We start from the raw sequence: 17,027 nt of genomic DNA, 5'->3' as shown, positions 1-17,027 counted from the left end.
ATCTCTCTCTCCCTCTCCTTTTACTCCACCTTTAGCCTCTCTCAACCCCCCTCTCTCTCTCTCAACCTCTCTCTCTCTCTTCTCTCCCCTCTTTCCTCGCTTTCTTGACTCCCTCTATTTTTTCTCACTCTCCTGTGAGATCTTCACCCTCCCACTCGTCTGTCCTTCCCCTCTCTCTCTCTCTCTCTCTCTTTTTCTGCTGTCGTTCTCTTCGTCTGTCCCTGCGTTTATCAGGCCTCCATCTCTCTGCCTGTCTCTGACCCATCTCCATTTCACCACCCGATAGCCCCCTGTTTATATGTCCGGCAGCCTGCTACCATGACGACAGCCCATGACCACTGCTCTGTGTAGGGTCACTGTGCCATGTACAGAAAGTAGAGGCCACACACAGAGATTAGGACTGTAATGTGACACACACACACACACACACACACGCACAGAGACGCACTCACTAAGAAAAAGACACTGCTAGGAAGCTGTGTAAAATTGGGTAAACACTTCTTCACATCCTGAATTAGTTTGGATGACATGAGCCAAATGGTTTCTTTTCTCTTGCGTGTGTTGAGTCAGGGTTTAAAAAGCCTTTTTGGAATTTCCCATGTTCCACTGAATTAGAGATTTGGTAATGGAGGAAACCCAGTTAATGGGCGTTTGAATGAATGAGGTCGTTTTCCTGACCATGTTTATATAATCAAACAAACCACAGCCAACACTAAGAAAGACATTATATCAATTTAGATTTCATCTTTATATTAAAATAGCAATAATTACAACAAATAATTATAATCAATAACATTAATTACATTTACGCACATACAGACAGAATCACATCTGTCTTATTTAAATAAGTTAACAAATAATACAGAGATAAGAACAATTGCATTTGTAAAATGTACAGCCAGTGTAAGCTAGCTAGCGTTTGTACAGAGGTCCCAACATCACTAACACACATGGGCCATGGGCCTCCCCTGCCTCAGTAGTCTCCAAACTAAACGCAGTGCTTAGAGCACTCGCTAAAACCTCCCATCTAATATGTCCACTCCATGTGTCACCAGAAGGACGGTCCCTCTCTGTATCTCCCTGTCCAAAAGGCCACATACTGTATAGCCATGCCCCAGAGCTGGACAGTACTGTCCCCATCTACCGTCCAGTGTCGCCATTTGTTTTTATAAATTTAAACGTATACAGCAAGAGTTTCACATACAGTATATCACAAGGCATGCTTATCCTAATGATGTGATAACATTGATATTTCTGTCAATTGTGTTTGAAGCATTTGCGACACAAAACAGTCTATTTTCTTTGATATATGCATCAGTCTGAGAATGCACAAAATCCAGTGTTTGAACTTCCAGTGTTTCAGGCTTGACTTAAACAATAGGCAACAGCGTGGCATTGGGAGCGCTCTGCTCTCTGCTCTGCATGCATCAGCCTCCCCTGTCTGCTCTCAAATTAGAGTCCAGAGTCTCTTTCGAGGAGAGTAGCTACTATCCATCGGGCGAGGCCAAAGTGAATTAGCACCAGTCCTCCAACACCACCGCTTCATCCAGTTAAGTCCAGGGATCCAGAAGCCACTCCAGCAGGCAGTCTAGAATCAAACTGTCACAGTCACAGTGTCCATAAGGCTTCTACAGAGAACAGGCCCACAGCCACATACTGATTCCCAATGAAGTAGCCAACGGAGGTGGAAGCTACAGTAAGAGAGCAATGGAGAAAATGAAAACACTGGCCATGAGGTGAGGAGTGCACATGATTGGCGCGTGGAGTCAGAGACTATCCCTTTAAGTTCCACTCCTCTGTGTTGTCTGGATCTGGTGATGGGCAGAGGTGTGGCACTACACAGTTTAGTCCTCTGCTGTGGTGGGGCTGGGGTCACTCAGGGGCACTCTGGATACAAGATGGCTGCCTTGAGATGCGTTGTTGTTGGCGTATGTTGTCCCTGTGTCTTACTTCCAGCTCTTCTCCCTGGATCCCATTTGTTCCTCTTCCCTAAGCCTCACACCATTAGGACATGACCCTGTTTGAGACAAAGCACAGGAATCAGAATACACAGAACGTAGATATGTAGATTACCATCAACAGTAAGTCATTGATTTAAATAGAAATTTCTCTCTCTCTTTCCTCTCTTTCTCTCTCTCTCTCTCTCTCCTCTCTCTCTCTCTCTCTCCCTCTCTCTCCTCCCTCTCTCTCTCCTCTCTTTCTCTCTCTCCTCTCTCTCCCTCTCTCTCCTCTCTCTCTCTCTCTCTTTCTCTCTCTCTCTGTGTGTCACTCACATGATCATGGCTCTCATGGTGGCCTTGCTGATCCTCCGGCGGTGCTTGCGGCGTCTCCTGCGCAGGGGTGGGGGGCGTGGGGTGGTCTGGGCTCTGGAGGACGGACTTGCAGGCTGTAACGTAGTTGGAGCGTCCGTCACTGCTGGACAAAAAGAGAAGGGGGTGTTAGAATGTGTATAAAAGGCAACCTAATTGCCCTCCAAATGGGTTTGACAGACCATGGAAATTTGTAGTGTATCCATTCCATTGACGTACTCAGCGGCACTGGGAAGAATCACAGGAAGTGTGGCTAATTACATTAAGGCCATGTTTGGGCTGGAGATAAGGGCACATTACTCCCCGAAGAGCTCAGATTAGAGCCTGGGAGTCAATAGAGGATCCACGAGAAAGTGGGAGCGTGGCTAACAAGCCGCAGGACACCGCGGATGCACAGCGCGCCGCTCGGACATAATCACACGTGGACAACACCCACCTGCTCGCTGTGTGGAGGTCTGCGGCTGGCTCTGGGGATGTGCCTGTTGATGATGATGATGATGATGACGATGAAGCTGTGACTTCACTTCCTGTTGCCTGTCCGTCTCCCTCTCTAACTCCTCTGCGTGTAACCTCTTCCTCTCCTCCTCAGTGTCCTCCGCTGCTCTCTGGCCGTTGGTCAGCTCTGACTGGTTCGGATCGAATGGACTGCTCCCCTCCGACGCACTATGATGGCTACTCCCTTCTGGTTGGACATGCGGCTGACCGGCCATGTCTGATTGGCTGTGGTGGTAAACGGGAGCATCTGGTTGGCCGTGGTGGTAGGGCGGTCCGTGATGTGGCTGGTGAGGCGTGGTGGCGTCCCGCAGCATGTGCGCGCCGGACTGTGTGGGCAGATGCCTCGGCTGCTCTCCCACCGTGAGCCTGTCGCCGTGCTGCGGATGCTGCTGCTGCTGCTGGTACTGATGCTGCTGCTGCTGCTGGTACTGATGCTGATGCTGCTGCGGATGCTGCTGGTGGTACTGATGCTGCGCCCCACCCAGCGCCCGTCTGCTGCTGTCGTCTCCGCTGCCGTGCTGGAGCGTCGGCGTCCTCCCGTCCTCCGCTGGTCCGCCGTCGCCAAGGGACGGCTGAGCTCCAGGCGGCATCTGTCCGGCCCCCAGCTCCCCCTCCCGATCTGCGGGCCCCCCCCCCGGGTGCTGGTGGGGGGTGGTGGTGGTGTGGTGGTGCGGCGGGGCCTGGTAGTCCATGCGCCGTGCGGGTGTGTGGTGTGGGGGCTCCCCGGCCGTGTGAGAGGGGCTGTACTTGTTCTGCCAGAGGCGCTCCTGGCCCAGGCGCTCGTCCAGGTGCAGCCGCTGTGTTTGCTTGAGCTGGTCGTGCCGGTGCAGGTCCTCCTTGGTGTGGCCGTGCGGCTGCGGGGGCTTGTGGGCCACGCGCGGGGCAGGAGGGGGCGGCGGGGTGGCCTGGGGCTTCCGCGCCGTCGAGGTACGGCCGGCGTGGGGCGAGGTCAGAGGCTGGCAGCTGCACCTCACGTGGTCCTCCACGGGTATGATGACCTTCTCAAAGTGTGCCCGCATGTTCACATAGGTGATCTTGGTCATCTGAAACAGCACACCAGAGGGGGGTATGACTTTTTCTGCCAGCTCACACAGTCAACCAATACTATCCATGTGCACTGCATACTAGCGACAGCTTCCATATGTTTCTAGTGAATTTCCCTCCATTACTTCATGGGGTGAATCATTAACTGTGAAGCATGCAGGCACATTCCTTATCAGTATCAGTAGCTGAAAATGGTACCACAAGTATGCCAGTTACATAAGAAGCCAAGTTTTATGGACATCTAAATTTCCATTGACTGTTGACTTCGGGGCTTTTCCCAGATGCTCAGTGCTTGTATGTGTGTGTGTGTGTGTGTACCTGCAGCTGCCTGGTCTCCGTGACGACGGGCACGCACTGCGAGGTGCGGCTGTTGCAGCAGCCAGAGCAGCGCTGCACCTCCACGCAGAGTGGCCACAGCATGAAGTGGGCGTTGGTGCGGTCATGCATGGAGCGCGTCACCTCCAGCACCTCCGTGCGCACCTTACACGCAGCCTGCAGCGCCGGCTCAGCGCTCGCCACTGGACACAGCAGGACACACAGAGAGAGAGGGAGGAGGAGAATACAAGAGTTAGTATTATATGAGCAAGACATGGGAGATACAGAGCCATGAATACACAAAACATATGACTAAAATGTAACTTCATAAAATGGTAGTTTCTTTTAAAAGTGCAAAGTTAATCTAAGACATTCTGAGATGTAAGTACAAATACATTAGGACAATTCTTGAAGAATGTGAATGCATTAATGCATTAAATGTAGGGCTGTCAATCGATTACAAAAATGTAATCTAATTAATTACATACTCTGATTAATTAATCTAAATGAATCGCATATATAATTTTTGCTGTGAAAGTATTTTAAATATTTCAATTAAAATGAATCATTGAATAATCAGCATTAGTGACATTAAAGTTCAAAAACTCTTTTATTATTATTTTCACTGTTCAAATAATGGCCATAATAATCTACGATATAACCTATTATGCTGAGGAAATAAATTCAAAAGTGCAGTGCAAAAATACAATGCATTTCAGGCCACAGATATAACCTAGGGGACACAATGAAAATCAACACTCCCCTCAATGTCAACACTATTTCTTTGCATTGATGTGCGACTTTAGAGTTGACAAACTCCGGTGATATGCAAATTCCTTGCTACAGACATCGCAGAGGACTTTATTTTAATCAATACTTTATTTTTATCAACACCATCAGGCTGTTTTTTAAAAGTAAATGTTCCAATAAGTGATCTAGGCAGCACATTTTCTTCTCTCTCCTTTATTTTACAGTCTAAAGGTTACTGACTAGAACGGCTTAGGGTCAAAGGTCATACGGAATCGATTAATCTGAGCTATTTTTTTTAATCAGTTATTTTTTCTCAAATTAATTAATTGAAATTAATCAGTTATTTTGACAGCCCTGATTAAATGTATTTATACAAATAAATGTGTGAGTGAATGTGTGTGTGTGTGGTGTGTGTTGTGTGTGTGTGTGTGTGTGTGTGTGTACATGACCATGTGGAGCGGCACAGATGTAGGGACAGGGTGGTGTCTATCCGTAGACATGACTGGAAGCCAGTATTGTCTCCACACACACACTCACTTCACAGAAAATATGAACAATGAGGAGCTTCAAGACTGAAAATACTCACTGAGGCTTCTGGGAACTCGGTGATGAGCATCGCTGGAGTGGATTTCATTGGTTGTCTGGTTGTCTGATTCTTCTTCTGTGAAATGAAACAGAGGCATGGGTCACATGAGGAAAGAGAGGAAGCTTCATCCATTTTGAACACTGTTTCAGCCATTGACTGGCTTCATTCTGGACCGTTCTGGTTCTTTGCTGGTGATTCCGTGTGTGTATGAGATATGAGGCACGGAGCCCCCTAGAACAGAGAGGATTTGTGGGCCCGTGAGGGAGTTTGGCTCCCGAAGCCTGACATTGTTTGGGCACATAAAGGAAATTGTCTGATTGTAACAATTGCTGCTATTTCTCCCCGCAGCCTGTCTGCCACACAGTGAGGAATGTGTGTGAACAGAGATATGAAAGTACAAATATAGCATGTGAGTCTGTGTGTGTGTGTGCATGTGTGTGTGTGTGTGTGTGTGTGTGTGTGTGTGTGTGTGTGTGTGTGTGTGTGTGTGTGTGTGTCTGTGTGTGTGTGTGAGAGAGAAAGAGAGAGAGAGAGAGGATGAGCATGGCTGGAGTGGATTTCATTGGTTGTCTGGTTGTCTGATTCTTCTTCTGTGAAATGAAACAGAGGCATGGGTCACATGAGGAAAGAGGGAAGCTTCATCCATTTTGAACACTGTTTCAGCCATTGACTGGCTTCATTCTGGACCGTTCTGGTTCTTTGCTGGTGATTCCGTGTGTGTATGAGATATGAGGCCGACCCCCTAGAACCAGAGAGGATTTGTGGGCCCGTGAGGAGTTTGGCTCAAGCCTGACATTTTTGGGCACATAAAGGAAATTGTCTGGTGTAACAATTGCTGCTATTTCTCCCCACGCAGCCTGTCTGCCACACAGTGAGGAATGTGTGTGAACAGAGATATGAAAGTACAAATATAGCATGTGAGTCTGTGTGTGTGTGTGTGCATGTGTGTGTGTGTGTGTGTGTGTGTGTGTGTGTGTGTGTGTGTGTGTGTGTGTGTGTGTGTGTGTGTGTCTGTGTGTGTGTGTGAGAGAGAGAGAGAGAGAGAGAGAGAGAGAGAGAGAGTGTGTGTGTGTGTGTTTGTCTGTGCGTTTGTGTACATATGTGTGTGACGTGTATTTACTTGTGCGTGTGTCAAACTCAGTCGTAGAGACAGAAAAAATTGAATGGCGTGATTTTGTAGCTGTCTGTGTTTGTGTCTGTGTCTATGTTTGTGACATAGCGTAGTGGGATCGTTCGGTACACAATGGCAACTTCTCTGGGTGAGTCTCTCAGACGTCCAGACAGATGCCTGTCTGTCTATCAGTGTGTACCAACATGTCTGTATGTGTGGACGGACGTCTGCATATTGGACAATCTGATGTACATATTGTACTCCCCTCTCATCTCTACAACACAATATTGTATTTATACTTTCATTAAACCTTTTTACCCTTAACTTTGTTAACTTTTTATATATATATAGTTTTTGTCCGTGTCTAAGAAAGACAGGGAAAGAAGGGAGTGCCTCTGTATGTGTGTGTTTTAGACTTGATGTTGAGTATGTTGGGGTCAAAAACACAGAGATATAAATAAGGAATCAGTGCCTATTGTTGTGTGGGAGAGGGGTGGGACCCTTTGCAGAAACACACACACACACACACACACACACACACACACACACACACACACACACACACACACACACACAGGATTCCGGTACGGGAGAACAATGGCGTGGCCTTGAGTGTGTCTCTCGGTCTGTAAACGGAGAGTGAGGCCTGAGCTCAAGGTCAGTGGTATTGTCCGCTGTGTTCTCCAGGCTGCTTGTCCATGTAAATATTACCATTAGCACCCAGAGCCACGCACTCCCTGGGCATTCCACACACGGAGGCTTTCCTGTGACCACCACCCTGCCCCATCTGCCCAGGCAAAATGCAGCTGCACACTTCTCCAGCTCCCACTCACACTAGCTCAGTGTACGCCGTGTGTGTGTGTGTGTGTGTGTGTGTGTGTGTGTGTGTGTGTGTGTGTGTGTGAGAGAGAAAGGGGGAGAGTGTCTGAGTCTTTTTCTGTGTGTGTGTTTTAGGTCTGAGTGTTTGAATAGAGTATGTCTGCTGCAGTGAGTTGCACTTTACTCTGTGTGGGTGGATAGAGTCAATGTTCGGGTGCCAGTCGCTGTGCAAATGTGCGAATGCCATCTTTGAGACCGAAATACCCATGAAGGATTTATTGGAGCCGGCCTGCGGTGAGGGTCTCGCTCATCCAGCACATCATCCCATTTAGCACACAGAGCAGAGAGCTGCCATGCGCCTACTGGAGTCACAGCCTCCCCTCTCTCCTCTCTATCTGCCCTCTCTCATCTGCCCTCTCTCTGTCCTCTCTCCCTGCCCTCTCTCCTCTTTATCTGCCCCCTCTCCTGCCTCATCTTGCCTCTCTCCCCTGTCTCCTCTCCTCTTTATCTGCCCTCCTCTCTCTTTATCTCTCCCTGCTCTCTCCTCTCTGTCTGCCCTCACTCCTCTTTTGTCTGCCCTCTTTGTCTCTTCTGTCTGCCCTCCTCCCTCTTCTGCCTGCCCTTTATCTCCCTTCTATCTGCCCTCTCTCTCTCTGCCCTATCTGCCCCTCTCTCTCCTCTCTATCTGCCCTCTCTCCTCTTTATCTGCCCTCTCCCCTCTCATCTGCCCTCTCTCCTCTCTATCTGCCCTCTCTCCTCTCTATCTGCCCTCACTCCTCTTTATCTGCCCCTCTCCCCTCTTTATCTGCCCTTCTATCTGCCCTCTCTCCTCTCTATCTGCCCTCTCCTCTTTATCTGCCCTTCTATCTGCCCTCTCTCCTCTCTATCTGCCCTCTCCTCTTTATCTGCCCCTCTTTATCTGCCCTTCTATCTGCCCTCTCTCCTCTCTATCTGCCCCTCTCCCCTCTTTATCTGCCTCCCCCTATCTTTATCTGCCCCCTTCTATCTGCCCTCTCCCTCTTTATCTGCCCCTTCTATCTGCCCTCCTGCCCTGTGTGTCTCTCCTCTTTATCTGCCCTATCTGTCACTGTGTTCTATCTGCCCTCTCTCCTCTCTATCTGCCCCTGTGTGTGTGTTACTGTCACTGTGTATAAGAGAGAGGTGTGAAAGGAAACCACAGCATGTTGGAGCCCCATGCACAGCAACTGCTTAGAGGGTGTGTGTGTGTGTGTGTGTGTGTGTGTGTGTCTGAAAGGGACTGGTGAAAGAGCTTTACCTACGGAGTCAGTGTCCAGCAGCTTCTTCAAGTCTTCTATCGATGAGATGGGGCTGTCCCTTACCATAACCACCAGGGACGGAGGGAGTGGGTCCCCCTAAGAGAGAGAGAGAGAGAGAGAGAGAGGAAGGGAGGGTTAGCATGTCAGATTCTGAGCACTTCACAGATTGCCTGCAGCCACAGAAAATGGAAGGGTGCCACTTATCCTGACAGGAATCCATCTGTAAAAAATGTGTAAGTTTCCATGAGGAAATATAGGTAGGGAGCAGAGGTTAAATTACTAGGTGTGAGCATTTGACTGTATGGATGTGTATTCCTGTGTGTGTGTGTGTGTGTGTGTGTGTGTGACAGAGAAAGAGAGAGAGTCCATGTGAGCAGTATTTGAGTATGTGTGCATGCAACGTGTACGTGTCTGTGTGCGTGTAGCCTGTGCTAGTGGTTTTATGAATATGCGTGAGTCAAAAAGTTTGTGTGTTCAGGATTAACCCGGAGAGCAAGGGTTTCCTCTGAAACCAAAGGAAAATAATAAAAGGAAGTCTCTGTAAATAGGTGTCTTTATCCTTTTTCATTGAGCGTCTATTTTCATTCCTTTGGGTTAGTCATAATCAGTGTGTGTGTACAGTACAGTCAGAGTGGTGACGTTTGTGTGGTGGGGGCCGTTGGGACGCTGGGTGCGTACAGTACAGTGTGCTCACTGTCATGTGGCAGAGTACTGAAGCAAAGAGAAGCGCAACACACAAACACATCACTCCAAGCTACTGCCAAACAAAGCAACTAAACACACACACTCACACAAATCACTCCTGTGTGGAATGCTTGGCGAGATGTCTTGTATGTGCAGCTTGCATGTTTAAAGGCGTGTGCATATGTGCACGCTTGCATGTGTGGGTGTGTGTGTATGTTTGTGTGTGGTAAACCTGTCTATGCATGCAAATGGTAGTAGGGGGTCAATTCTGTCTCACACCTGTTTACATTTTACTAGTGTTTGACCCAGCGGCCTAACTGCCCAAAGACTCTCAGAGCGAAACCACTGGAGCCAAACTCCATCCAGTCCTAAATACCCCCCCCCCCCCCTGTGCTAGACTCAGAGGCACTATAAAGACCAGATTATTCCTCCTCTGCCCAGAGCTACAGAAAAGTACTGCTGCCAAACAGAGCAAAATCTGTGTGAAGGGAAAATGGCTGAATGCAGAAATCACACAGAGCTCTTTTTCAACTCATGAGTCTGTGTTGTAGTATTCAACTCATGAGTCTGTTGTTGTGTTCAACTCATGAGTCTGTGTTGTAGTGTAGTAGCGTTCAACTCATGAGTCTGTGTTGTAGAGTTCAACTCATGAGTCTGTGTTGTTGTGTTCTCAGGAATTTGTGTGCTGCTCTTCCTCTTTTTTCTCCAAATGTGTGACATGGCATTAGGGAGGAAGCCTCCCTCCCCAGTCAGACCAGGGGCTGATGTTTCTCACAGTGCAACAGCTCTAGTGTCAGCATTTCACAGGGAACGGGCCGTTTACCACGCGCACTATACTGCTGTCAGATATATGTGTGAGAAAGAGAGAGAGAGAGAGAGGGAGGGAGAAAGAGAGAGAGAGAACGAGAGAGAGGGAGTGAGAGAGAAATGGCTGTGTGATGTACCATTAAAATGATCAATTCATTGAACACTGCACCATGTTGTGTATGTATTTGTGTCTGTTAAGTGTATGTGTGTGTGTGTGTGGGTGGGTATGTGTGGGTGATTGTGTGGGTGTGGGTGTGTGTGTCTGTGCGGGTGTGTGCTTCTGTCTCAGTGTGTGTACTGGTAGGTGTGCAACTGTGTGCAGGTGTGTGCCGGCATGTTGGTTTTTCCACCAGATGTGTCTCAGGTGCCAATCAGATGACATCAGCCTGCCATCCTTTGAGGGATTAAAGGAGGATCGGACTGATCTGGAATGGTTGTCCGTCCAGAGAGAAAGGTTAGAGGTAATTGCATAGAATTATGGAGCTGCCCGGCTAACTGCTGACACATGCACACACACACACACACACACACACACACACACACACACCCTACATGCCGTACTTACAAGGATACATAGACATGAATAGACTAACAACACCCACTGTAACTCCCTACAGCCATAAAGATGATGTGCACACTCCCAACATGAAGACCTGTGGCAAATGGTCAGGGCTGTGGATCCAGACATAAAGAAACACTTCATCTCAAGACTTGGCAAAAGTAAACACACTCAGACAGCCTACATCCCTGTGTGTGTGTGACACACCTGCAGCCCTGCAGCGGACACACATCACACACACACACACACACAGGATGCATGAATTCCACATGTCGTGGAAATGGGTAGGTAGATGATGGATGAACAGATAACACAAGGGAGGAGTGAAAAAAGTTGATTTGATTTAACACACTGCTTACAGCCTTCTCTCCCAGCCTGTTCTGACATCTCATAAAGCACTATTCATCTAACTGTCACAGAACCACAGTGGATGAGAAACACAGAGAGAGAGAGAGAGAAATAAAGGGAGGGGGGGGGAGCATCAATGTGTACCATACAATGAGCTTGTGATTTTGCCGGTAATCGATTTCTCTGCTTCAGTAGATCCATATACACTACAATCTGCTCAGATTCAATAGCTCACAGTGGATAGCACAAGACATTTGAAATGAGCATTTGTTTTGGGACTCATTCAAATCATATCTGGTAGCATCATATTCCAAACCACAAATATTCGCTCACAGAGGACATTTTAATACCCTTGAGAGCTTTAAAGCCCCAAATAATCTTATGTGTTTTTGGGCTTTGGTCGATAAAATCTGAAAACAGATTATCGTGATTTTTACCCCCCCTGTTCTTACATAAACAGGGGAGTTAATGCCTGCGGCCTAGAAAAGATGCAATGACCATTGCCCTTGGTTTGGCAGTTGAAGTGAAAGGAAATGATACTTCACTCTGACCTCAGGCCAAACCTGTTTGGGACTCACTGCGGTAAAAAAGAAGACTCTCAGTATTCTCCCTTCACTGCCCTTTTTGTAAGTGCTGATTGAGACTGAAATCGAGCTGATTATTAATCTCACTTGTTTGAACACTTGGAGGAAAAAAACACAAAGGAAGGACATGGAGAGGATGAATGTAATGGCCATGGTCTTAGTGCTACTGGAACTTATTGCTACAGATTTTTTTCAGGCAGAATTCGAAGTAAGTGTCTTCTGAATGGAATTCAAAAAGCATCAGTGCAGTCACTTTGTTTTAGCTGTCTTCACTTCTGCAGCGTGGTTTTGGGTCATTCTTCATAAACCACAACTGAGGATACAATTTCATTAAGCGCTGCATGTTTGGTCTCTTCAATAGCCACATGCCTGTGTTGTAATGCATCTATTAACTTATTATTTTACACTTCTAGGCAATATTCTAGCCTGGTAATTTCACGGACAGAAGCCTGGATGAGAGATCGATGGCTGTGACATCCCGTTTTATCCTGTGGTTGAGTGCATTTATAAATTGTGAATATTACTAATCTTTGGGCAGGAAGGTTGAGGTGGAAAGAGCCCTCAAAGATGGTCTTGCCATGAGAGAACAGCGATGTTTTCTCTTTTTTTTACAAGAGCGGTCCCGGGAACTCAGCCAGGCGATACATTTCAAGCAGGCTAAAACGAAATGTCGCACTTCGCTTGATTGTGCATACAAACAAAATTTGTTCAAAATCCAATTAGCGTCCAGCCTCCAGTAACAGGAAACGGCACAGTATTTCATAAACATAACGGAAAATGGCGACATTAATAGCGGCAACAGTGGTATGGTGCACTGCCAATGGACAACTGAACATACACTGCATACAGGTGACAGGTTAGCAGGACAGATGCCACCGCAACACCGCAAGTTCTAACAGACCTTCAATTTACTGCCCTTCGCCTCACCAAGTTTATGAGATCTGTTGTATCATGTTGTTTATCATGTCATGTCATGTTGTAGCTGTTTTGTATGTTATTTAAAAAAAACGTGACTTCAGGTGAGCAGAAAAGAGTATTAAACTGACCATTTAAAAAACTGGAGAGGAGAAAAAAAGGAGACTCCCCAGGTAAAAGCCATCCATATGACAATCAATGTCAGTCTTACCTCCGCGCTACCAAGCCTCAGGAATGCCGCAAACGCCGCGAGCAGCAGAATGCACGAGCTCTTCTTGCCGCCCATCCTCGAGACCCCGCGATCGGCTGGGCATTTATGGGCGCGTGCTGGACGGGGTCTCTCCTCAGCACTTCAGCGCGCGGGACAGCGCTCCGGCGAGAGAGCACTAGCTTCTTTCAGGACCCCTTTTGCGTAGAGTACTGTCCCAAACAAGGTCTTACTGAGGTTTTCGAGCGAGTTGATTCGGAGAGGGTCAGGAAAGTATCTTGGAAAAAAAAGTCAGGTTTGTCTAATCTATAGTAGGCTCTCCCATCTATATAGTAGTAATAATGAAGATTGCGAACCCCAACACGTTGATAGGTGGGATTTAGCTCACTGTTGCTTAAATGTGATGTTTTACTATCAAGGAGCATTACAAGTAATTAGTAATCGGGGAAAGATAACATTTATCCTCCTAAAATAATACCATTATCTTAAAGAAATGTTACTATTGATAAATGTTGCCTATTGATTTTGTAGATCGCCTTGCTGACAGGTGTCAGAATTCCAGATTTCTGATTTCCAAAAAGGAAAAAAACTTAAGTGCATGGCTAAAAAATAGTGCATCTATTCCATGAACATCCAGTTCAAATAGGTATTCTTCAGGTAAAAGAAAGTCGAGTGTGTTATCCAAAACGATTTCCGTCGTGCGCAAACCGCTTGCTTGTGTTCTAAACTGTATTGCAGCTGTGACCGCGCTCCTGACTGAGCTATAGTGCAAGATCAAGTTGTTAGCGCTCCAGTGCCGTTCCACTCTGATTATGCTGCGACTGTGCAGCTTTCCAAATAGAAACGGCCTCCAGTCCTCAAGTTTGTAAGACTGTCCCCTCCCGTGCCCTCCCCTCGCCCCTTTAAGGCAGGCCTGCCATGTCCATATTAGGAACAAGGGGAGCTTCTCCTTGGTTGAAGTGTGGTGCGCTGCAGAGCGATCTTAAAGGGAAAGTCCTCAACTCTGCCGAATGTTGCAGTATACTTCATTACAGCATGTTCTCCACCTAGACATTTTAACACACGTGCCAATGCGATGTTTATAAAAATACGTTTCAAGCGGAAGTATTTCACCATAACAGTATGTCATTCACCGAATGCAAATGAGATTGGGCAATTATTAAGCACCATAGTGACTAATGGGTCTTGTCAAACACTCTTGTCTGGAACAGTAAGGTGAATCATATCTCCTGAGAACCGCAAAACCAACTTAATGTGTAGGAGAAGTAATGTAATGAACATTTTGATGAGTTTGCCATTTTTGAAGATGACTGTGGATATGCTTATGAAAAATGATTGACAGAGAGCTGATGTGTGAAAAGCAGTTAGCTTATATAAGCTCTGTGCTCCTCAATGGCCAGTATGTTGGACCACCTCAGTGTAATATAAACCCATGAGGTCGTGCTGTCCGTCCTTGGAACCTCTCCAAACTGAAATGGTGTGAGAGGACACACTTTCACGTAAAGGTGAAGTTTCTTGTATAGTTTTGAATGCAATATTGTGAACTATATAGCTTAAAAGGACTGCTCTTTCTCTCTCTCTCTCTTTCACTATAAATGACAGGAAGATTTATGTACAAGCTTTGGAGTCCTACCGTCCACCCAACCCTAACCCACTTTCCCCTCCTCCAAACCACCCCTCACCCCCCATTTCTCAGAAGATCACACGTTCCGCTGGGGCAGGTCACGATGACGGCTGTCAGAGGTCAGCAGCAGAGATGTGGATTCCCCCGTTGCATTCACAGGAAGTGACATGCATGTTTTTAACATCCCCCTGTGAGGGTTATTTTTGGACCCATTGACCTTTTATATCCACATGCATTGAGTGATTGATGGCTGGAGGACATGGTTGCTGTCACCGGCATTAAAGCTGAATGCTCACCTGCACTGAGAGAGAGAGTGTGTGTGTGTGTGTGACGGAGAGACGGAGATAGCAGGTGGACTCTGGGCATTTTACTGTAGCATTTCATGTTTAATGTCTTCGGAAGGAGAATGGGTTGTGTGTATGTTTTGATGTGTGTATTTTGTGTGTGTGTGTGTAGCCACACCATGACACCCCTGTCATATGCTTTTTCATTGTGAGCAGTTTGACTTTGGTTGTCAGGCCCACCAGTGGGGTTTGATTGGTATGGTGTGATGTCGGCATATCAGTGTGCCTGAGCATGTGGTTCCTCCAAGTGTGGATGTGTGCATATTATGTATGAGAGTTGTATGAGTGTGTGTACACACTCTTGTGTGTTTTTGTACTCACCGGTTAACCTGTCTGATGAGAGTATGTGTTTGAGTCTGATGAGGATATGGATATGTGTTTGAGTCAGGTGAGGGTATGTGTTTGAGTCAGATGGGGATATGGATATGTGTTGGAGTCTGGTGCATGGTCTGGTCTGTGTTGTGGTAACTGTTTTGATCTGGCGGCTCGGGCTCCTGATTCACTTACTCTGTTTACTGGGTCTGAATCATAGCACAGAAGAGTCCAGACCACACAGCAACTGAAGTCTGACAATTCAATTTGGACCAGAAAGACAAACGCGGAACGTCTTCACAACATCCTCACCTCTACCCATCTGTCGGCCTCTTTCTCTCTCTCTCTCTCTCTCTTTCTCTCTCTGTCATTCTCTCTCTCTCGGTTTCTCCCTCCCTTTCTCCATCTCCCCTTCATGCGTGTCTTTCAGTGCCCTTTTTAAAGAGGTAAGATCCTGTTTATGCCGGTCAGGCAGAGCGGAGGGCCAGTAGTTGTTGGATCTCGTCCTCTTGTCCTCTTTCCCACCCTCCCCTCTGCTCTTTTAACAGAATTAGGCAAAACCAGCCGTCCAGTCAGCCGGAATGGGCCGAGCTGGAGCTCACCTCAGATTCCTCTGTGTAAATTAGCCTTCGTCTGCCTGCCTAACGTGATTAATGGAGCCAATTTAGTCCCTCCACCCAGTAGCCCAAACTACTAAATTCACTTCAAAGACAACAACTTAGAGTGCTGCTTAGATCGCGCCTTCCCTGTCACTACTGCACATGATAGCAAAAGCTCTTTGAAGGTGTTAACATCAATAGTTTTAGTATGCTGCTCTTTAGTATGTTGTTCTTTTCTTTTCTTTTCAAATGATTCATTGGCAAAAGGTAATTGTTGGTTGTAATTTGGAAAAGTCAAGTGGCTAGAATTGCGATGTTGCTATTCAAATAGTTCCACAATCAGTGGAATGGAAATTTTTGGACACGGGCAACGTAGGAAAGAGCAGCAGGAGCAGTGTTGGGAATTCTGCCCCTCCACAGGGTTTACTGTTTGGGAATGCACCTCTTGATCTCTCAATTGTTTGTAGAGGCCCTGGCAGTAGGAAACAATGGCCAACGCCGTCACCACTTGGCTGTGAATCACGCCGTTGCATCGTTCTCAAAGCCCTCACGTTAAAAATGAATGGAGAGTCAGGAGGCCTATACTCTTACAGTTGAGAGAGGGAGAGAGAGGGCTGAAGAGAGAGGAGGGCAGGGTAGAAAGGGAAGAGGAGGGGGGGGGTGGACTGCATTGTTTGTGTTTTCCCGAGTCAACAGCAGAGGAAATGAACACACCAGCTAAATATACAAACAGCACAATGCACGAGCATGAAGCAGCTGCACACAGGATCATGAATTCAATATGAATATAATACCAGATGAAGAGAGGCCGGACATCAGCATCCGCTAACGCAAACTACCGGCAGAGATGGATGCATGAGCGGAGAGAGGGATGGGCACCGGGCATGGTGTGGGGGCACAAGTAAGGGCAGGTGACAAATCACCACATGGAAGATGGAGAAAGATGTTTAGTCTAAGGAGATTGCGTCAAAATCATTGGCTATAATAATGATTAATAATAAAATATAAAATATAATAATAAAATTCATAGGCATTTTAGGTACATCTGTATGCAGTATACACACGTGTACATGTTCATTACATGTAGGCCTCTGTGTTAACATTTCTGAGTTGAGTGTGTTTGCAGAAAGACCTTACAGGATAAAAGAGCGTGTGTGTTGCCACGCTGGGCTGTAAGCAGCAGGCATTTATAGGTCATAATGCATGTGAATCCGCATGTGTGCAGACACAGTCTTGGTCCAAATTACAGGTCACAGGCAGAGGCGGGAGAAAACAGGAAGTGGCTATGCTTATGTTTTCTTTGGTTCTGTGGCGGATGTTGCTGTCATTTCTTAATG

General features: G+C 47.0%; 1 protein-coding gene across 3 annotated transcripts; it reads right to left on the bottom strand.

Moving 5' to 3' along the window:
• Window positions 1-729: 729 nt before the first annotated feature.
• On the bottom strand, window positions 730-13,631 carry si:ch211-79m20.1 (box A-binding factor). 3 transcript variants are annotated; one of them, XM_048249183.1, is made up of 7 exons: window positions 12,815-13,631; window positions 8,706-8,802; window positions 5,500-5,574; window positions 4,167-4,366; window positions 2,746-3,847; window positions 2,274-2,415; window positions 730-2,017 (listed from the first exon to the last, which is right to left on the bottom strand). In XM_048249183.1, the coding sequence occupies exons 1-7, from the start codon at window positions 12,887-12,889 to the stop codon at window positions 2,005-2,007; spliced, it is 1,704 nt and encodes a 567-aa protein (XP_048105140.1). In that variant the 5' UTR covers window positions 12,890-13,631; the 3' UTR covers window positions 730-2,004. The 3 variants fall into 3 exon arrangements, with proteins under 3 accessions (XP_048105140.1, XP_048105141.1, XP_048105142.1); XM_048249184.1 differs by having other exon boundaries at window positions 2,274-2,412; XM_048249185.1 differs by lacking the exon at window positions 12,815-13,631 and having other exon boundaries at window positions 8,710-8,761.
• Window positions 13,632-17,027: the final 3,396 nt, after the last annotated feature.

Source organism: Alosa alosa, chromosome 7 (genome assembly GCF_017589495.1).
Source record: "Alosa alosa isolate M-15738 ecotype Scorff River chromosome 7, AALO_Geno_1.1, whole genome shotgun sequence".
Taxonomy (NCBI): domain Eukaryota; kingdom Metazoa; phylum Chordata; class Actinopteri; order Clupeiformes; family Clupeidae; genus Alosa; species Alosa alosa.
Note: the sequence above shows the minus strand (reverse complement) of the source record. Positions and strands in the feature narration are given on the sequence as shown.